The sequence below is a fragment of the Lucilia sericata genome, unplaced genomic scaffold (assembly GCF_015586225.1).
Source record: "Lucilia sericata isolate MDLA Ls3-8-SP2 unplaced genomic scaffold, ASM1558622v1 Contig000097F_arrow, whole genome shotgun sequence".
In the NCBI taxonomy this organism is placed as follows: Eukaryota; Metazoa; Arthropoda; class Insecta; order Diptera; family Calliphoridae; genus Lucilia; species Lucilia sericata.
Window position 1 is genome coordinate 164264 of NW_023994129.1, and position 24060 is coordinate 188323.

At 31.7% G+C, this 24060-nt stretch overlaps 2 protein-coding genes across 2 annotated transcripts; both read left to right on the forward strand.

Annotated features, from left to right (window-relative positions):
• Window positions 1-1803: 1803 nt before the first annotated feature.
• On the forward strand, window positions 1804-24059 carry LOC119599963. Its single transcript, XM_037949926.1, has 28 exons — window positions 1804-2068; window positions 2128-2434; window positions 2708-2783; window positions 2842-2898; window positions 2954-3037; window positions 3096-3257; window positions 3335-3376; window positions 3436-4984; window positions 5052-5573; window positions 5753-6936; window positions 8668-8803; window positions 9775-10072; window positions 10135-10216; window positions 11334-12503; window positions 13456-13515; window positions 13576-13650; window positions 13728-15291; window positions 15365-15901; window positions 15963-16722; window positions 18730-18908; window positions 18972-19275; window positions 19336-19405; window positions 19554-19607; window positions 19674-19754; window positions 19813-21367; window positions 21437-22321; window positions 22388-22996; window positions 23057-24059. The coding sequence occupies exons 1-28, from the start codon at window positions 1904-1906 to the stop codon at window positions 23897-23899; spliced, it is 13410 nt and encodes a 4469-aa protein (XP_037805854.1). The 5' UTR covers window positions 1804-1903; the 3' UTR covers window positions 23900-24059.
• Window positions 8366-16970, forward strand: LOC119599936 (zinc finger protein 845-like). The gene is made up of 8 exons (XM_037949886.1): window positions 8366-8803; window positions 9775-10072; window positions 10135-10216; window positions 13456-13515; window positions 13576-13650; window positions 13728-15291; window positions 15365-15901; window positions 15963-16970. Exons 1-8 carry the CDS (start codon window positions 8648-8650, stop codon window positions 16884-16886), a joined length of 3696 nt encoding a protein of 1231 aa, XP_037805814.1. The 5' UTR covers window positions 8366-8647; the 3' UTR covers window positions 16887-16970.
• Window position 24060: the final 1 nt, after the last annotated feature.

The window sequence follows — 24060 nt, forward strand, 5'->3', positions numbered from 1 at the left end:
TTAAATTTGAAATACATTTGAAAAATACGTTTGATTTCTAACTGCCTTTTTGTTTGAGAAGGCCATAATTTTCCATTTGAAAACAAAAATTTTCAAATTTGTTCTCAAAGGCTATGTATGAAATTTGAATAGGTTTTCAAATACACATTTACATCATTTCAAAGGTTTTTGTTTATTGGGTATGTTTTGTGATTTACAAAAGAAAATTTAAAGAGTTAATATAGAAACAAAACATGTAAGAATGTATACTCGGTCATGGCCAACCATATGATAACCTACACCAGTGAGAAGTACATAGTATGTATGTATAATAAAACTTTTAAGTTGTTTATTGCTTTAATTCCGAAATATTTTGACAATTTGTTGACAAAAAAGTGAATTTCTGTAAGAGGGTTTATATGGGGGTAAGGGTAAATATTTCCATATCCTTATAAATATACAATAAAGTTATTTATGCAGAATTTCATCGTATTATTAGGTTCATAAGTGAATTTTGGCCTTCAAGACGTTTTCTGAAGGGGGGATTTTTTCTTATTTTTGTTGAGATACTAGACCATTTAACATAATTATGAGCTCACAATCCCTATTCAGGGGCTAGAAGAGTATGTGCTAAATATCATCAAAGATACGTCCTGACGTTAATAAATGGTGAGTTGGGTCAAATGATAAAAAGGTGTTTTTTAGATGATATCAATTGAAAGTTCAATGTTATATGAAAAGGTTATTTGGGTTTAGAAAATATGATATAATTTCGCCAAAATGTTTTTCAAAATTTCATCTACATAGTATTTTATTCTAATTTTCCTCCTTTTCTACCGGACCTAATACATGTGTACGTACGTACCCCAAAGAGTCAATGCATCCGCAAAAGACAGTGATTTCCACTAACTTCTAACACCTGGTTGGCTCTAATCTTTGTAAACGAGGGTGACGATAATCATTTTAGTGTCCCTTTTGTAAGCGATAGAGGGGACACTTACAAACCACTTGTCTGCCTCTTCGTAACCTATGGGGTGAAGATTGACTTCCTCGTATGACAAGCACATGTTAAAATAGTTAGGCAGTTGATGGATAGATGTAACCCTATGTGGTAGGGTAAATAGAAAGTTCGGTACTATCCGAAGTGCTGGATACATAATACATACTTACATACATACATAAATACATACGTACATACAAACGTACATACATACATACATACATACATACATACATACATACATACATACATACATACATACATACATACATACATACATACATACATACATACATACATACATACATACATACATACATACATACATACATACATACATACATACATACATACATACAACATAGAAAAGTCGAATTTACATAAATCACAAAAGTAAAAAAATCGAGTTCTCAAAAATATAAGTCGACTTTTTTTAACTATAGAACTGCGGACTGATTTAATTTTTTTTTGCTTGAAAGAGGAATTTATAAAAGGTGCCAACATCAACAAAAGGGGATGGTAAAGGGGGTTTGCTTTAATCTTTATTATATTTTTTTTTGTCTACACAAACACAAGATATTTTGGCAGTTTAAACAAACTTTATAAGTTAACCAACACCTAAGGCGTATCAATTATAAGGCTCGAATTTACTATAATTTGTATATTTAGTGTAAGGAAGAGCATTATATGCGGTTTGACAGCTAAAATTTCCATGAATAAAACAACAATCAGCTGTTGAAATGACTTTACCTTATTAGATGCTCCTTGCCATCACCTTATATTAACTCAACTAGTAGAGATAATCGAGTACTCAATATCCAGTAATTATACAACACTATTTTATTTGTGAAAAATTCATTCATGAACAGAATTCTTGATTGTTAACAAAATATTAACCAAAAGTAAACAAATTCAATTACAAAAATGGCAAAAATAAGCAACAGTATTAAAAATGACTGTTTTATAAATGGAATACAATACACCTGTCGTACTTGCTTTGATCCGGGACAATCGGTTTACTCCCTTGCAGATGAATGCAGCAACTCAAAAACTTGGGCTGATTTATTGAAAGATATTGCACAGTTACAGGTAAAAAAGAATACCAGGAAAATCGGCATAAGCAAAAAAAAATAATAGTATTTTCCTAGACTAATGAGGACGAGCATCTGCCCAGGACTGTTTGTTGCAAATGTTTGGATAAGCTTATAAGTTTCTATGATTTTATACTTCAGATACACAGTGTTAATAAAAAATATTCTGAACTTTTGGCATTTTGTAAGAATCCTCAACAGCAGAGTTTCACTGTTAGTGAAATTGATAATTTTACCGATTGTTTAGCAGAGTCAGCAACAGCTTTGCCATTGGAACTTTATATTCCTGAAATAAAATTAGAGGAGGAGCAGATTGTTCCTTATGATTTGCATGGGGAAGGTGAAGAAACCTTAAAAAATGAAGGTAAATACATATTTAACATAAACAAGTAAGAAATATAGACATGGTCGACGATAAGATTTCCTACACCAGTTATGGGTTTATCTAAAATGTTGGATTTACATTGAGGGACAGTCTTAGCTAAATATTTCTATGCGTTACATACATATTTATATCAGCACTAATTCATAAAAACTTCCCCACTATAGTGGTGTAAGGTTTAAAAAATATATTTAAATATTTTAGTTAGTTTAATCTTAATACTACTCAACATATTTTCATCTGTATATCTTTAAGACGCTCATGATCCTTTTACTGAAACATGTAAAGATGCTATCAGTTCAATGTCATTGCAATTTGAAGAAATCCAAAGGTATTTCTTTACTTTAAGCAAAAAATAACAATTAATTTCAAATAATTTCTATTAACAGAGACATAATGGAACAAAATTGTAAAAGTTCGGACAATGATGACAAAAATGAATACAGGTAAAATAGACAAATAAAAAAACCTGTGGATACTTATAATTTGAATTAAATTTAGCTCCTCATCATCCGATGAAGTGGATTATGTTCCTCAAAGGAAGAAAAAACAAAGTACGAAGAAGATTAAGGTTCCTGTTAAAAGGTACTTGTTATTTCCGAGAAAAAACTCCAAATCCTAGTTTTAAAATATTTTTACATAGGCAAACAATGGAACGAAATATAACGGATTTGGATTCAGAAAATGAATTAATAGAAACAAAATCTGATCAATATATATGTGTTGTATGTAATAAATCGTTTTTAAGTCAAAAAAATTGTCTTCGCCATATAAAAGCAGTGCATCCTCGACAGCAAGAATCTATGTGAGTAAACTATATTAATGGATCAGAAAATGATACTTACATGCATGCCTACATATAATATATGTATTTAATTTCAGATTCTCCTCCTCCAGCGAAAGTGATTTTGAGCCATCAACTAAGTATGTATAAAGAAAACGGTAAAAAAAATCAATAATACATAATTTAATTTTTCTTATAGCCAAGAAACCGAAAGAAAAAAATCATCGGAAAGTGATAAAATGATACAAGTCAAAAATCACTTTGTTTGCCTGATATGTAAAAAAACATTTACAATGCAAAAAAATTGTCGTCGTCATATAATTATAAAACACTCACAAGACGGTGTATTTCCATGTGGATTTTGTGAACAACATTTCGTGTGTAAGGATTATTTGCAAGTACATCTTAAACGTATGCATCCAGGTGAAACATTGGATTCAAATACTAAACATATACAACGGATATTTGGAGATCGTTTATATAGTAAACCAGCCGCTTGGTCTCTGGTAGAGTGTAAATTATGTGAAACAACATTTGGTGCAACAAAAGAACTACGTCAACACTTAGAAAATCACACAAATATAGATACTTTAAGTAATTTAGACTTGAACAGTAACATTATTCAGCATTTGTTTCCTAATATGACAGATTTAATTACCATCAAGGAGGGCATATGCAAAGATTTACAAGATAAAAATTGGTTTAAATATTACACAGTGTTAAATGACAACTTTTATGAAATGTCTATTAGTGACACAGAAGCTGAAGATTTGGAAGAAGAATCTAAAAGGCAAAATTTGAAATACAAGTGTGAATTGTGTGCTGCAGAGTTTTCTTATAAATACCAAGTTTTCGCCCATTTGAAAGAGGCTCATAACGAGGAAGAAATTCCTTTAAAATGTAGACGTTGCCAATTGGAATTTATTTCCATAAAAATGTATGAACACCACAAACAAACACATTGTCGTAACAAACATAAAGTTTTGCGTTGCACCAATTGTCCGGCCAAGTTTGTTTGGCCGGATAGTATAAAAAAGCATAACTGTGCTTCGAAACTACCAAAGAACACCATAACTGGCAATACAGAACTTATAAAATGTAATGTATGCGATCTTGAATTTGAAGAAAAGACTAAATATAAGGAGCATTTAGAAACACACAGCAATGCCAAGATCTTAACAGCAAAAACTATAATACGTTGCGGTCTTTGTGCACTTTCCTTTGAAAAGCTACAAGATTTGCGTCAACACATGCCCTTGCATGCCGATGGCAGCACTGGCATTGACTTTAAAGACTGTATTTATGTGAAATACTTTGAAAACACGAAAAAATTTGATTTGTTACCACTACAGCTGCGTATACAAAATGCCTATAGTAAATCTCAAATAAGTTGCTTTTACCAGGCCATCGATAAGTACGGCAATGAACTGGACATTTCCGATTCAGATAGTTTTACGGAGGACGACGAAGAAAGCGTAAATTTGAAAAAACAACACATGTGTGATCTTTGTAAAGAAATATTTAATACAAGAACACTTTTATTAAAACACCAAAAAGAACGTCATAATAATATGACACTACCCTTCAAATGTAAGGACTGTAATGAACAATATGTAAGTCTTGATTTATTGCAACAACATTTAAAGAGAATTTGCTGGAACGAGCACCGACGAATAGCTCAACAATGTGATCAATGTAAAGAACGTTTCATTTGGCCAAACAATTTACAGAAACACAAAGAAATACAGGTAAATTCAACGAAATATATATAGCTTCCGATAATGTAATTAATCTATTTCAAACTTTTCCCTTTAGAGACATATGACCAAGAGCGATGTTCAGCTTCATTACTGTCTGCTGTGCCCCAAAACATTTTTTACTGTTGAAGATGTGAAGCTACATTTAAATCGCCATCGTTTAACTGAAGCCGATCTCAAAACTGTTGAAAGTATAGTAAATTCCACCTGGTGGCCAAATGGTAAGAAAGCCATTAAATGCAAAATATGTGATCAAAATTTTGAAACTATGGCCGATTTAAGAGAACATTTTTCTCCAAACAATTCTCAAAATTCCTGTGCCAATGAGCATTCTTTGGAAAATTATTCGATTACAAATCAAAAAGGTTTCGAATTGCATTTAGAACTGGATTCTGAAACAGAAGCTGAAGTTGAACAGGAAGCGCAGGTCGATGAAACGATTTTATATCCCTATAAATGTTCCATGTGTTCAAAATCGTTCAAGCGAAAATATCAAATAGCTCAACATCAACGTTCTATACATAATTATGAATTGCTGCAGTTGAAATGTGAACGTTGTATTTTTAAAACAGTGTCAGAGGTATGGAAATACTATTGGAATTTTCTGAAATTGAATTGGAAAATTCGGAAATATTATTTACGATTTCTAAAATGAAATTGCAATTTTTGAATTTTGTAATTTCAAAAATTGCTATTTATAAGAATAAGAAGAATATAAGAAATGAACTGGAATTTAATCAGTATTTTTTATCCTTTTAGAAAGTTTTAGATTGCCATAAAGCAACGCAATGCTTCAATGCTGAAAAACAATACGAATGTGAGCTGTGTCATTTTAAATTCATGTGGCAAGAGAATCTCGATAATCATATGGCAATATTTCATTCTCCAAAAGATTCAATAAAAGCAACAAATGTTACAATATCGAATGAATTTGTGCCAATACACAACAATGATTTAGAGTCGGTATCCCACAAGGACAATTCAAACGCTGGCAGCAAGCAACACACAGCCAAAAAAGAAAGTGACTTTTTATGTACAATTTGTGGGGCGACCTATGTAAATAGCACTGGTCTTAAAGTACACATAATGCGGCACAATGGTGAGAAACCTTTCAAATGTGATCTTTGCAAAAAGGCCTTTCCACGCAAAGCCGATCTACAGGACCATCAACGCACACACACTGGAGAACGTCGTTTCAAATGTAACTATTGCGAGAAAAAATTTTGGCGAAACAGCAAATTAAAAGAACACGAGCGTGTACACACCGGCGAACGTCCTTTTCAGTGCACACTTTGTCCAAAAGCATTTATTAGATCAGAATATTTGAAGCTACATTTACGTGGTCACACTGGTGAAAAACCCTTTGCGTGTGACATTTGCAATAAACGTTTTGTATCTCTTAGTTATCTGAATAGTCATCGTACAGCTATGGGCCACAATGAACTATTTTCAACGCCCGGTATCACTCCTAGCGCAAATCCAACCACCGAACCTTCCAGTTCTAAGACGGACAAAAAATTATGTCCCTTTTGTGGGATTTACTTGTCGTCTAAGACAAGTCTTACGTTACACATGCGAACGCACACTGGTGAGAAGCCCTTCAAGTGTGATTTTTGCGAAATGGGCTTTACACGTAAAACTGATTTGACTTATCACCGCCGCACACACACCGGCGAACGTCCCTATAAATGTTCGCAATGCGATAGAGCATTTACGCAAAGAACAAAATTATCTGCACACATGCGTATACATACCGGCGAACGTCCTTACGAATGCAATATTTGTCAGAAAAAATTTAGAAAATCCGATTTTTTGAGACTTCATATGCGTAATCATACTGGCGAAAATCTTCATCGATGTGATATTTGCGGTAAAGCTTTTGTTTTGCGATGCTATCTGAAACGGCATCAAATTGCAATGAAACATCACCCACAAGAAGATTAACTTTAAAATACGCTGGCGATTGGCGACAACATTTTGATATGAACTTTTTAAAATTAAGATTTTAATGTATCCTTTTTGAGAATCACTCGAATATATTACATTTTATATGCATGTATGTTTAAAAAAAGTTAATATGTACTATATTAAAAAATTAATGAATTTTACGTAACAATGTGCATTAATATGCATCCGATAAATATATAAATAAACCTAATAAATTTTGTTAATTTTTTATTTTATATAATTTCAAAATCTAAACAGATCAAATTTCTCAATATTTTTATACTGGTCTCATTTTCATCAGCATTCAGACCAATCATAAGATGTTATGCAGTGATGCGAATAGGCCCTTTATTTGTATACCCAGCAAAAAAATTTTGTACTAGTGCAAAGTGAATGCAAGTTTCATGACTTCTTTAATAACAGTGCTAATACAACTCATTCTAAATGCCTTCCAAAATTCAACCTATTCCGCAGTTAAAAATATTCTTTGAAACTTCAAAAATTAATTCAGATTGTTATTTTAATGAAATGAAATTTATGTGTTATTAGAAATATTTTTGATTATTAATATTATTTTATATATTTTCCCTAATTTATTATAATATTTTCCTTAAAAATATTTAAAATATTCTCCAAAAATACATACAAAACAAATAGCTTGAATTAATGAAACATCGTTTTCGAATCATTGAAATTGCATTGGTTCGATTATTCGAAATTCCCGCATAAACACATGATCTCCAATGACACGCTAATGTTAAAATCATGCATGTTTCAGCTAAATCGAACCATTTCGTCATCACTTGCACCTCTGATTGAACAACATCTTTGTCATGTAACTTTTTGCTGGGATACTAATTGGATGAGCAGAAAAAAACATTATAGTAAAATTATATGATATTTATTATTAATTAATATTAAATATTTCTCAAATATTTTAGTTTGAGATGACATTAAAAGCGCCTTTCGAAGACCATTCATATGATATCAAAATGGAGTAAAGTTTCTTTGTAAATGTACGTTCACACCCATCAAATCATGTAAATAAAAATAAAACAGTAACAAAAAATAGTAGTTACGTTCTTTTCGTCAAATATTTAATAGATTTTAAAATACCTTAATAAATATGGAAAAAATCATAAAAATCTCCTTTGATCCAGCTCACCAAACATCTTTGATTAGTAAAGTAAATTTCAATTTTCGGTTAAACACCGAGCAACTAATATTTTGGTGCATATTTTGTACATATTTTATAATAATTAAAAAAGTGCCACATTTTCTGTTTTCAAAAATTACAACTCTGAAAATAGAGAAATTACAAATGGTTACTTGCAAAATATACAGTATTAAATGCTGAAAACCCAAACACCCAACAGTTTTACATCCCTAAAATGCACAAATTTTTAGTTCAATGGTAGATTCCAAGGTGGTGTCAGTGGAACAGCAAACAATTTTTATTTTTGGCTTGTGTGGCAAACCAATGCAAATTTACGTGTATTTATTGTTGTAATAAACATAAGAAAACAAAAACAACACACAAATTTTGACAGAACTATTTACTATAACGAAAAGTATACACGTTTTTGTTGTTGCTGTAGTCATATAGACATCACCTTGATAAATTTGATGTGGGTAAAACATTTTGCAAGAATTATCGGGTCGGAGACAGAAAGTTAATTTACAAAAAATTAAAGAAAACAGGACAAAATGTCTAACGTGATTAAAAGTGAATGTTTTATAAATGGTATACAATATAAGTGTCGTACTTGTTTCGATCCAGGACAAATTATCTACTCCCTTAGGGATGAAGCCAACAACGCGAAAACTTGGCGTGAATTGTTAAAGGATATTGCTCCGCCACAGGTAAATATGATATTTTAAAAAAAATAATAAATACAATTCAGGAAATTTTTGATAACATTGAAAGAAAACTTAAATAGGAGTAAAATTTTCAATGATGGCAAAGTTATGTTTCAACTTTAGAGAAATAAGAAAAATCGATAGTGCGATTCAAGATGTGCCTTTGTATAGCTCTCAAAACGAATTTTTTCGTGTCATTTTCGTTTAGAAATTAGGGGTGTTAAAAAAATAAACTAGTTTATTTACTGAAACCATTCCAGACCTTGGAACACGCCAGTATCTTGATTATTATTCTGCAGCTTGTGTCAAAAATATGTTAGCATTTTGTATGGACAGGATAATCAAAATCTACTTACCTATTAAGGTACATTTTTTAAATTGAAAAAAAATTTAACAAATATTAGCGAAGTCATATTTGTATACGCTACACCATTGTAGTCCAATTGGTCCTACAAACACCCTAGCCCCCATACATAATACTCTTCAGAAAATAACATGAAAGTCTATTACCCTTATTCTGCATTTCAATTCTCTAAATTTTCTCCGTTCGGCAACTTTGGTGTTCTGCATTTCGAATCGACACTCCGTCATTAAAATAACAACTTATTAAAACGATTGTATGCACACAAAACACACAACATCGTACAGCATTCTGTTTTTTGAATGCGAAAACATAATTGAAATATAGAATAGGGCTAAATAATTTACTTATAAACTCTAGTATCACGATGAAATTCTGCATAAATAACCCTGGAGATATTATATGGGGATATTGTTCATTATCCACAAATTAATAAAATATTTCGGAATTAAGGTAAAAAACTACCAATAATTACTTATATCCAATGGTGTAGGGTATCGTATGGTCGGTCATATCCGAATATACATTCTCCTAAAAAAATATAAAATTGTATAAATATAGAAATTTTGTTTAAAATTTTATAAAAATTCTTCCTTTTTATATTTCTCCATAGCCATATGACGAGAATTTACTTCCAAATACAATGTGCTGTTTATGCTCGGAAAAACTTCAAACCACCTACGATTTCATACGTCAGATTCAAAATGTAAATGAGAAATATTCAAAATTATTGGAAGGTTGTAATGGACTTTATAACTCTACTGATTGTTTGGAAGAATCAACAATTGATATGCCAATGAAAGAGCTTTTGCCGGAAATTAAACTAGAGGAAGAATTAAATCCTTATGATGTCGTTTTAACTAGCACCGACCAGTTAGATGAAGTACCAGCAACTATATTTAAAAACGAAGGTAAATATACATTTTATTATGACATTATCATAATAAATAAAATTATAACTTTAATGTATCAGACACTGATGATGATGATGATGATCCCTTTACGGAAACTTACAATGATGATGCCGCATCAACATCTGACTTATTGGAAACAAGGTATGTATTTACAATTCAACTAAATTATTTTATATTAGCCCAACAAACCAAGCGATAAGGTCATAAATTCGTTTTTTAAACAATATTGTACTTTTCCCAAATATTTCAATATTCAAATAAGTAAAGGATTGCTGCGCCTGCAAACTATGTTCTGGTGTGTAAATTTCAAACATTTAATTTGATATATTTTTTTTTTTCATTTTAATTTTTCAAAATGTTTAAAGAGTGTAGCTCTCTTGAAAGGTTATGTAAAAACACATTAAATAGTTTGTTGGCGTTCCTTTATCCTTGAAGACAAGAATCAAGTTAAAATAAAACAGAAAATATGCTTTATTATTAATTAAGAATTCATTATAAACGAGATATTTTGTTATTTAAAGTTGTTGTTCTAATTAAGGTTACTTGGAAGGAGGAGTACATACATACTTACATACATTATACATTAATACATACATATGTACATACATGTCTGCATAAATCGCAATACCAAGCATCTTTAATTATAAATTATCAACGGACATTTAGCAAATACTTAAAATGTAAATAATTTTTTTTTACAAAACTTTTGGCATATAGTTAAGTGAATTCTTCGTAGTAATATGTATGGTGGATTTTTCTACTATCGGACTTCTGAAATCTTACCACAGTATAATGACAAAAAATCTATTGAAATTGAATGGAACTATTTGAAAATTTAAAGTTTTTGAAATTCAAACCCACTTTGAATCAATTTTTTTATTTTAAATTATTTGAAAATTTAAAGTTTTTGAAATTCAAACCCATTTTGAATCAATTTTTTTATTTTCGATTTTAAAATCAAAATATTTTTCAAATCTATATTATTATCACATCATTAAATATTTAAAACTACAATACTAAATAATTTCAAACGTTTTGATTTTACTAAGAGTCTCAATTTTTCCAGTTCTTTCTTATAACTTTTAACACTTAGGTCTTATTCAGAATTTAGAGTGAAATCAAAACGTTTGTTTTTTTAGTATTGTTGCTTGGTTTGTTTGGAAAGTAGTTAGAATTTCGAATTTGTAAATATCTTGTATAAAAACACAAATTTTCGCGCTTCATAAATTATAAAAAAAACTTTAAATTTTCATTCTAGTGAAGTAAAATCGGAAGACAGTCCAACAAAAGCGAAAGCAAAAGTTAAACAATCAGAAGATGAAGATGATGAGGATGATTATGATGATGAAGAAGACGACGAACCACTTTCCAATCGTAAAGTTTTAACTAGAAAAGCTAAACAACAACCAAAGGAAATTGACAAAAATACATTAAACACTGACGCGACACAAAAAACTGAAAAACGTGAAGTCGACGAATCGTTGCCATTTGCCTGCGATTTGTGTACGAAAGCATATTCTACCAAGTCTAAATTAAAAAGACATCTACAAAGAGTACATCCCTCAGATGATGCAGCAGGACCTCTGGTTTGCGAAACATGTTCGAAAACATTTATTACTGTTTACAAATTAAAAAGACATCAACAGCGTGTACATCCAACAATATATAAAACAAATCCCAGACCAAAAATTAATTTGGATATAAAAGGACCCGTTGATTGTGAATTATGTGCGAAAACGTATGATAATATACAGAAATTTAAAAGGCATCAAAAACGAATACATCCAGAAGAATATAAAAATGAGCCGATTGTTTGCGATAAATGTTCAAAGGAATTTGAGAATATGTACAAGTTTAGAAGACACCACCAAAGAGTACATCCAATACCGAATCAAGAGACCCACAAATGTCCGCTATGCTCAAAAGAATTTAAAAATAAATTCTATGTTTCTGAACACATAAAAGTCGTACACGAAAAATTAAAGCCCTATAATTGTTCGCATTGCCCTAAAACGTTTGCATCGGGCCATTCCAAACGTATTCATGAACTTTCACACACTGACATTTTCCCCTATGAGTGCGAATGGTGCGATAAGCGTTTCCGTCTACCCAGTAAATTGAAGATTCACTCAGAAATCCATACAACCAAACCAGAACTCTTATGCCCCATCTGTCATAGAAGCCAAAAGTCTATAAAAGATTTGGAAGATCATGTAAAATCTCACGACGATAATCGTTTACAGTGTCCTTCTTGCGGTCACTTGTTCAGAAGAAGTTCCCAACTTAAAGATCATTATAATGCAGTTCATTTGAAATTGCGTCCATACAAATGTGAATTTTGTGAATTAGGTTTCGGTGACCGTAAAACACGACGTATGCACGAAAGAAAATATCATCCGAAAGAGCGTCCGCCACCACCGCCAAAGACGTCGTGACCCGTTGCCGAAAGTAATTTTAATACTGCAATATCCTTTAATAAAGACGGACAAGATGTACATTAACATTAAAAACCATAAAATGTTAAGGAAAATAAAACTTCTCTTATAAAGTATACATATGCAAACGCGTATGTACTTATTTAACATTTTTTAATCATTTCCATATAATTAAGAGTTCGCCTGTACGATTCGCATAAGATTGCTTAATACATATTTAGATTTTATGTTTAAATACAACATATAAAGTTGATGTGTTCTTACAAAAATTAAACACGTTTGAATAAAAAACGATATCCTCTACGATATTTCAATGTGTGTGTTAAAAAATTATAGTTAAGAACATTCCCTCCTCCCATTTCTTAAAGTAATTTATTTTTTATTTTTTTGTTTATTTACATTTTATATAATTAAGTACATGTATCTTTAGTAAATATTTATTTGCGTAAATTGCATTAATAAATAAAAGTATCTATGTAAATTAAAAAAAAAAAAACAACAATTTACCTAATTTCACAAGAAAAGTGTTGGGAATATTTTTGTATAGATTTAACTATTTACTAAACTATAAACCATACTATACATTAGGCTATAGACTAGACTGTATACTAAACTACATACTAGCCAAAAGACTAGACTATAAACTGAAAAAACTAGACTATAAACTAGACAATAGATTATGAATTAGAATATAGAGTAGACTGTTGACTGATCTAATCACTGGTCTATTGACTAGACTGTAAAGTAAACTATAGACTAGATTATAGGCTATACTATAGATAATAAACTATAAAGATAATAATATTTATGTTTTTAAACGTACATTAATTCCATTTCTTAATTTCGAGGGTCATATGTTCAAAACTTGGTTTATTGGGCTATCTAAGAATAAATTTACATATTTTTTTATTAAAATAATATTTTTATTATTTTCTTTAAAAATAGAATCTTAAGTGAACATTTTGAAGATTACCAAAATGACTATGATTACGCAAATGTGTCCAGGTAAAATAAAACTAATTATGTATTGTGTTAATAAAAAATAAAATAAGAATTTAATTTTAGCAACGTGTCATTTAGTGAAAGTAATTACAATCCTTTGAACGAGATGGAGAAAAACAGCAGTGATAATGATGAAAGGTACTGTATATTAAAGATCTAACTATTTTTAGAAAAAATAAGAAATACCTATAAATAATCATTTAATTTACACATAGACATCAAGAGAGCGAAGAAACCACAATAAAAAAGTTCTTAGATAATGATAAAATCGAAATTATCAACCATGGCTTCCTATGTCGCATATGTCAGAAAACATTTACCTTACTGAGAAATTGTCGAAGACATATAAAAACTCTACATCCTCAGCAGATCTTTTACATTTGCTCATTTTGTGGACAGAATTTAAAGTGTGAAGACAAATTAAAAAAGCACATTGTGCGTTCACATTCTGGCGATAATTATAAAATGACATATTTTCCTTGCAAATTATGTGGACAATATTACATGAGTGAAGACAATTTACAAAAGCATATTACACGCTTACACTCTGTCAAACGTATTAAATCGACCTGGTCAACTATTAAAAATGTAGAACACATATTTGCCAAACGTTTATACAGCAAGCCGACCGCTAGACTTCATGTGGAATGTAAATTGTGTTCTGAAACATTTCAAACAAGTAAAGATCTACGCCACCACTTGGAGAGCCACAGCGTTATAGACACTCTCCAAGATTTGGAATTAAGCGATAGTATTGTCCAACATTTCTTTCCAAATATGAATGATTTAAACGTCGTTAAACAAACAATATGTAATGATATTCGTAAGAAAGATTGGTTTAAATATTACACAGTGCTAAATGAACATTTTTATGAAATGTCCCTAAGTGACACTGAGGTAGAGGATCTAGAAGGAGAAGAACAAATTGCAGAACGAGCCGGTAAATACAAGTGTTCTATGTGTGCTTTATGCGACTTTTCGTATAAATACGAAGTATTCCAGCATTTAAAAAACTTTCATTACAAGAATGAAATTGCTTTAAAATGTGACAAGTGTAATTTGCCATTCATATCCATCAAAATGTTTACACAACACACACAAACTCATTGCCATAACAAATATAAAGATTTACTCTGTGCTCGTTGTCCAGCCAAATTTGTTTGGCCAGAAAACATAAAAAATCACAACTGCTGTGTCAACAGCAATAAGAAGCTGCCTGTTCATAGATTTACAAAACCTATAATACGTTGTGGTCTTTGTCCTGAATCCTTTAAGAAACTTCCACATTTACGCGAACACATGCCATTACATGCCGATGGTAAAACTGGTATTGATTTCGAAAACTGTATTTATGTAAGAAATTTCTACCCATCGATAACAATTGATAAAGCATTACTGGAACAAGAGATACAAAATGCCTATACTAAATCTCAAATTAGTTGTTTTTATCAAGTCATAGATAAGTATGGCAATGAACTAGACATGTCCGATTCAGATTCAGATACTAATACGGAAGGAAAGGAATACGTGTGTGAACTCTGCAAAGAAATGTTCGAAAGACGACAGCTTTTATTAAAACATCAACTAGAACTACACAATGATCTGACGCTACCTTTTGTGTGTAAGGACTGCAAACAGCAATTTGTTAGTCATGATTTATTGCAACAACATTTAAAAAGGGTTTGTTGGAATGAACACCGACGCATAGCTCAACAATGTGAGCATTGTAATAATCGTTTTATATGGCCAAATAATCTGCAGATACATAGAGAAATACAGGTGAAACATATTTGTAATTTTGGTAAAGAAATTTCAGAAGATTACTAAATACGTTTTAACGCTTTTACTTTAGCATTCTATGGTCCAGGTTATCAAACAACATTCTGACGCAAATGAACTTCATTATTGTCTCTTGTGTCCTCAAACATTCAAGAGTATTGATGACCTGCACGATCACTTGAGTGACCATCATTTAACACCCGTTGATGTCAAGACAGCTGAAAGTATATTACATTCCACGTGGTGGCCAAACGGTGAAAAAAGAATAATGTGTAAGAAATGTGGGCTGTTATTTCCCTCTATGGTGAGTTTAAGAGAGCATTTTTCGCCCAATAATCCCAATAATTTATGTGGGAATCAACATCTATTGGCAAATTATTCAATTACCAATCAAAAAGGATTCGAGTTGCACCTGAACCTGGATTCCGAAACAGACGAAGAAGATGATTTGGAGGTAACACATAGAAAAATGCCACCACCCTATAAATGTAGCATTTGCAGTATGTCGTTTAAGCGAAAGCATCAACTGACCCAACATCAGCGATCCACGCACAATTATGAATCGCTGGAGCTAAAATGCGATCGTTGTATATTTAGAACTGCCTCAAAGGTACTGAAATGTTTATAAGTATGTATTTTAATAATTTACATTAATTTTATTTTGTTTTTAGAAAATCTTAGATTATCATAAAGTCATGCAGTGTTTTAATATTGAAAAACAATATAAATGTAACCAGTGTAACTTTAAATTTATGTGGCAAGAGAATCTTGAGAATCATATAAAATTGATTCACACATCCAACAATGTGGCCAAAACAATCGTCGGCCAGTCAGAGTCGGTAACTAACAATGATTTACAATCAACGTCGCACGACAATAAATCTTTCCAGTGTGATCAATGCGAAATGGTCTTTGCACGAAATTCCGACTTACAAGAACATCTGCAATTGCACAGTGCCGAACATCCGTACAAATGTACATTTTGCAAAGAATCATTTAAGCATAGAGAAGTTTTAATTATTCACATCAGAAGTCACGCAGTCCAGCGTCGTTACCAGTGCGAATTTGAGGATTGTACGGAAGAATTTCCGAGCTCGCTCGATTTAGAACTACATACGCAAATTCATACGAGAGATAAACCCACACCAAGTGCAAATGGAAAATGGAAATGTCCCTACTGTGGTATTTTCTTAGCGTCGAATGGAGGTCTTACAATACACGTAAGACTTCACACCGGAGAAAGACCCTACAAGTGCGATTTTTGTGAAAAGGGCTTTACTCGTAGAAGTGATTTAACTGAACATATACGCAAACACACTGACGAACGTCCCTACAAATGCACGCATTGTGATAAAGCCTTTTCAAAGAGGCAACGTTTAAATGAACACAACCTCGTTCATACGGGCGAACGTCCTCACCTGTGTCCGTTTTGTAAGAAATCCTTTCGAAAGCGGAACTATTACAATTTACATTTACGTATGCATACAGGCGTTAAACCGCACAAGTGTGGAGTTTGTGATCAAGCTTTTACATGTGGAGCATATCTGAAGAAACACCGTATCGCAAAGGGACATTATTTAGAAAGTAAAAAATAATCATTTGAAAGTCGTACATACTTACTATGTATGTTTTTTATACTAATTTTACGATATGATATTAAATTGATCATGATCAAATCATGTACCATAGTTTCATTTAATTAATGTTTCATTAAAAATATATGTACATACATATGTATGTACATATTTATGTACATTAGGGAGCCCCAACAATTAAAAATTAGTAAATTTTAAGATACTAATTTTCAAAGTGTTTGTCCAGACGTCAATATTTGCTGAGCCATATCAAAGGATTTTTTCATCTTTCATAGTTATTCTTGGTATAAAAATATTTGGTAATTTTAATCCATAAGTACTAAAATACGTTTCTATTTACCTCATATGTAAAAATCGAGAATGATAAATTAAAGATTAGTCATTGCGCATGATTTGCCATTTCATTATTTTTAAAGATTTCCAAGTATGTTTCATGGGTACGAATTACAATTTCATCAGTACCATATTTTTCTCCATACAAAAAGAGCCACCCTCATTTACATATATAATTATAGTAAGGCTGTGTGCCAAAGTCCTATGGTAGAAAAACATTTTCGTATGGTGGAAAAAATTTTCAACCTTGCGTGTTGTAAATTTTGGACAACTGTTTCACATAAACTTGAAAATTATCAATGAAAAACACGTTTACTCACTTTATTATTAAATTTGTTTTATTTTATCAACAATTTTTGATGATAGAAATTTATTTCAAATTTTCTTTTTAAAATATTTCATATTTTGTACTTTCTTTATTTATTTTATTTATTTATTTTTCATAGGTATCTATCAAAAATTTACTTTTCTAATAAATAAAATATTTTGTGTTGCAATTAAAATATAACCTATGCAATATAAAGCAAGGAATACACTTTACAACCGCTGGAACAATCATCGGTTAAAGTCCGTCTAAATTTGTTCCGAGTTTAATCTAACAACAAGTTAAGCATAGTTTAACTGAGTAGTAAGTAACACGCCCTAACAGAGTTAACTGCTTTTAAATCCATTACTGATAAACACAATCAGAAAACGGTAAGCAATTGTGGAAACGTTGATGTGGTCCCTATTTATCCGCAAAGTATTTTCCCAGTGTGAACCCTATTGACAAAATTTGTTATTCCCTTCTACAATATTTCTTTGAGTGTTGTTAATAAATAAAGATTTTATTACAAATTACTAACATAATTTACAAATAAGGCATCAATTCATCTTCGTGTCAAGACAAACATGCTAGTCCGTAGACAAGTTAATTGACTAGTCAGCAGACTAGGTAATAGACCAATACACAGAATAGTCATGGGCATTCAGTTTGAATTCAAAATATACATTTTTGATTATTCTATCAGAAATATGTCTGTAAAAAGTGAGGAAAAGGAAGTAGAATTTTCCCCACAAATAACATAATTGAAGTACTTCCAATTTTGGTGAAAAAAAAATTGATCAATATATAAAAAATTCATGAATGAAAATGGAATAACTTCACCTTATAATCGATACGCCTTGTTTGCAGATTGCTGTTTAATCTGGTAACACTAACATTTTAAAAACACCAAAAATTGTAACAACCCCCAATAATCTTTAGGAATGGGATATTTAATTTAGTAACTAAAAATAGTAGTACATATATTGTGTGTAGTAAAAAACAAGTTAAATAAAAATTCATTTCTTCATAGATTTAGTTTTACGTATAATAGCCACATCTATAAAAAGTATTTTTTTTAACAATACATTCATATCTATATTGCCCAGAATAGACTGAACTTTCCATCTCTGATAAAATTGCATCTGAATGTATACAAAGCAAAAATTTATTTAATTAGAAGTGAAAATTAAAAATATTTATAATTAAATTGTATAAAGAATTGTAAAATGTCCAGGGATAATAAAAAAGAATGTTTAATAAATGGAATTAGCTACAAATGTCGAACTTGCTTTGATCCAGGACGTACAGTATGCTCACTCTCAGACGATGCTTTCAATGAAAAAACTTGGCGAGATTTGTTAAAGGATATTAGTCAGACAGAGGTAATGGATACGTTAGTAATGTAGTACGATTTTCGAAAAAGTCATTAACACATTTCTCCTTAGACAAACGAAGAAGATTTACTTCCAAAATTTTTGTGCTGCAAATGCTCTGGAAAACTTAAAAGTTCCTATGAATTTATCCTTCAGATTCATAATGTAAATAAAAAATACTCCCAATTATTAGCGAATCGTAATGATCCACTCCAAGAGATTGATAATTTTACTGACTGTTTGGCGGAATCAACTATTGATTTGCCACTGGAGCCATATATGCCAGAAGTTAAGCTAGAAGAAGATTTCGTTGATCCATATAATACAAGTTTAAGAAACAAATTACCAGCCAGTGAAGCAAAATTTGAAATTGAAGGTAGGTACTCCTTTTATATATATACATACATACATGACGATTAACATCTTAATTTTTTAGGCGCTCATGACACCTTGAAGGAAACTGATGAATTCAACTTAGCTTCAAAGTATTTAGAAGAGCATAAAAGGTATTTATTTTTAAAGTTGAAATATGTAACCGATTATGATACTGGCTAAGTTTACTTTGGAAATAAATTAAAAAAATGCAATGAACACTAAACTGATTTAATGCTAAGTAAAATATTTTTTTATTAATCATTAATTTAAATAATACAGGCATCATAGTATAGATGATGAGTACAACGACAATGGTGACAGAAATGGAACCAGGTAAATATACATTATACATATGAGTGTTAATATATTGCAATTTATAAATTTTTAATAATTTTTTAGCTCGTCTTCGTCTGATGAAAGTGATTATGTGCCTTTAAAAAAATTAAAAAAGGAAAAAGTCAATAACTTCAACTCCACCAGGTGAGTTTAAAATGTAGCCGAAATTTAAAAGAAAAAGCTAATAATATCATAATTTTAGTGAACCGGTTAAACAGAGAAAAGGTCGAAAAGCCCCAGAGTATTATGATAAAATCGAAAAAGTCAATGACCGTTTCGTCTGTCTCATTTGTCAAAAGACTTTTTCCTTGCGAAAAGATTGTGGCCGACATATAGCTTCAATACACTTGCGACAAATAATGTTTCCTTGCGAATTTTGCGGGCAAAGTTTTAGTCGCAAGGATAAAATACAACATCACATTAAGCGCATGCATATGGACGGAGTGGTGTATCCGACTAAACACAGAGAATGGTTATTTGGTGATCGTTTATATAGCAAACCTATTGCTTGGCATCTCGTTGAGTGTAAATTGTGTGACACCACATTTAAAACAACTAAAGAACTTCGGCAGCATTTAGAAAACCATAGTGATATAGATACTCTTCATAGCTTAGAATTAAGCGATAAGACTGTCCAGCATTTATTTCCAAATATGATTGATTTAGGTATCGTAAAGGAGAGCATATGCAAAGACATTCGAGAGAAAAATTGGTTCAAGTATTACACGGTGTTAAATGAACATTCCTATGAAATGTCAGTTAGTGACACTGAACCAGAAGATTTGAATGATGCTGCAGAAAATCATTCCACTAAATACAAGTGCAATTTATGCTCTAAGGAGTTTTTATTTAAATACGAAGTTTTCTCTCATTTAAAAGAAATGCACGGCAATGATGAAATTCCTTTGAAATGTGGCTTATGCAAATTGGAGTTTATTTCAATAAAAATGTATGAACAACATTCTCAAACCCACTGCCGTAATAGAAATAAGGTTTTGCTTTGTGCTCAGTGCCCGGCCAAATTTATTTGGCCTGAAAATATGAAGCATCACAATTGTGCCATGAAAGCACTAGCGACTCCACCGGTTGCCACAAAAGACTTACTAGTATGTAATATTTGTGATCGTAAATATGAAGTAAAGTCTAAATACGAAAAGCATTTAGAGACACATAAAGACGGCAGGATGGTATCTGCGAAAACTATAATTCGTTGTGGTCTTTGTGCACATACCTTCGTTAAGTTACGTCAATTGCGCAGACATATGCCTTTGCATGCCGATGGCAAAACAGGTATTGATTTTAAGGGCAGTATTTATATAAAACGCTTTGAACGTTCGAAATCGATTGATTATGCACTACTTCAGCAAGAGATACAAAATGCCTACAGCAAATCTCAAATTAGTCGTTTCTACCGAGCGATCGATAAGGACGGGAATGAATTGGACATTTTAGATTCGGACAGTGATACAGAAGAGTCAGACGTTGAAAATGTTAAAAAAGAATATACATGTGAACTTTGTAAAGAAATATTTAAGAAACGAAAACTTCTGCTTATGCATCAACAAGAACACCACAATGATGTGCCATTGCCCTTTACTTGTAAGGATTGTACGCAGCAATATGTTAGTAATGATTTGTTACAACAACATTTAATGAGGGATTGCTGGAATGAACATCGTCGAATTGCTCAGCAATGTGATTATTGTAATGCCCGTTTCATATGGCCCAATAATCTCTTGAAGCATAGAGAAATTCAGGTAAATGAAATACTCTTCTACCAATATGTTTTTTTACGTTTAGATTATTTTTATTTTTTTTTTCTGCAGCATAAAAATCAAAAACAACCAAAACCTCAAAGAGCCAGCACTCTCAAATGTGAATACTGCGATAAAGCATTTATATGGCCCAAGGATTTAGTACGTCACAGAAAGACTCACACCGATGGAAAAAAATTTACCTGTCCGCACTGCGATCGCAAATTTCACCGCAAGGACAATTTGCTGGCTCACATAAGAATTCATTGCCCGGAAGGTATTCCAACTATCGCAAATCCTGGAAAAGGTATCGACTACATACTGCCTCATTTGATAAAACCTCATGGTTGTAAACGCATCAAATGTATGATCTGCTTTTCCGAACACAACCGCATACGAGATCTAAGATCGCACATACGAACACATCGATATTCCGTTAATTTCGATAAAAGGAAAGAAACTGAAACATTTGATGTTATTTCATCTCAGCTCTATCCCGATGAAGCGGATACATTGACAGAAGAGGAACTAGTGAAACGAATTGGTTTTGATATTGCTTCAGAAAATAACTTGGAACGTTTTTATTCTATAACAAGTGAAAACGGTTGTGAAGTAAGTTTGGATAGTTCTGAAACGGAAAGCGATTCTGATGGTGATGAAAACGAAGAAGATGATGAGAAGCCAAAACGTATTTACAAATGTGACTTGTGTCCTCAATTGAGTTTTAATCGTAAATATAAAATTTTCGAGCATCAGAATAAAGAACATAAGTGGGAGGAAGCCCGCCATATTTGCGGACATTGTAATGGGCGATTTCTTTCATCATATATGCTGCAATTGCACTATAAAAATCAATGTAAAAATTCCAAAAAACGTCACTTTTGTCGTCGTTGTCCCTTGCGTTTCATGTGGAAAAGTAATATGAAGGCTCATATTGTAATGGAACATGGACAAGAGGTTATTTGTAAAAATTTTGAAATAAATTTTAAAAATGTGGGTTATTAAAAGGTTTTCCATTTTTAGATCGATTTAAATCGACGACATGAATGTTTTCTGTGTCATGAAAAGTTCTCTATTCAAAAAGAACTTAAACGCCACTTGATTGCACAACATTCCGCTGATGCTGCAGTTCATTATTGTCTGCTGTGCCCGAAAACATTCTTTAGTATTGAACATCTCAATGAACATTTGAGCCGTCATCGTTTGACCACTTCCGATGTTAAGTCTGTTGAAAGTATAATCCATTCCACTTGTTGGCCAAATGGTGAAAAAACAATTAAATGTAAAATATGTGGCCTAATATTTGAAAATATGGCGAACCTACGAGAACATTTTTCAGCTAGAAATCCCCAAAATTTATGTGCCACTGAACATTCCCTATCAAATTACTCAATTACAAATCAAAAGGGATTCGAATTGCACTTAGAACTGGATTCTGAAACTGAAGTAGAAGATGAAGTGGAAGTGGGCCACAGTAAAGACACCAAGAATATAGTTTACCCCTATAATTGTTGCATGTGCAGTATGTCGTTTAAACGAAAATATCAAATAGCTCAACATCAGCGTTCTATGCATAATTATGAGCTTCTGGAATTAAAATGTGAACATTGTATTTTTCGAACAGTATCTCAGGTATCAAATATTTTTCAGTTTCAAGTTTTATAGTTTTTTTATTCCATTTTACATTTGTAGAAAGTTTTAGATTATCATCAAGCCACGCAATGTTTTAACGTAGAAAAACAGTATGTATGTGAGCAGTGTAATTTCAAATTCATGTGGCAAGAAAATCTTGAAAACCATATTACCATTTTTCATACTTCTAATGATTTGAGCAAACCACCGGAGGCTGCTAAGATGGTAACTTCCACAGAGCCCATACCAACCAACAACAAAAGCGATAAAAATATATTCGAATGTATGGACTGCCACCGAAGGTACAACCGAAAAGATCGTTATAAGGCACATTTCAAAAAATTTCACAACGATTTGCCACTTACCTCAGCCACTATTTCAAAATCAAAAGTTCGCAAACATTCTACAGCAAAAACGGAAAAGAAATTTTTATGTGCTTTTTGTGGCCTTTCATTTTCCAACAATTCAAATCTTACGGTGCACATGAGAAGACACACAGGTGAAAAGCCATTCAAATGTGATCTTTGTGAAATGGCCTTCCCACGTACATCGGATTTACAGGCTCATAAACGCACACATACTGGAGAACGTCCCTTCAAATGTTTGTTTTGCGAGAAATCATTTTCTCGACAATACAAATTAACTGTTCACAACCGCATTCATACGGGCGAGCGTCCCTATGAGTGCACGTTTTGCCAGAAAACATTTATTCAATCGAACGACTTAACTCTACATTTGCGTCGCCACACGGGCGAAAGACCCTATATGTGTGACATTTGTGGAGAAGGCTTTATATGCGCCACATCGCTGAAGCAGCATCGCAACTCGAAAGGTCATCAGGAAGATAAAATTGACTTGAAAACTTGCGTGCAACAAATGACTCAATTCGATATGAAGTTCTAAGTGATTCAGTAGATGGGATTTCTCTGGTCATACTATATATTTTTCTCGAAATATATAAAAATAAATAGATTATAATTATTTTTTAAGTTGTATTGTTTAGTGTGTTTGTACTTGTGTGGAACACATCATAATATTTTAATAAATTTAGAAAATATTAAGAG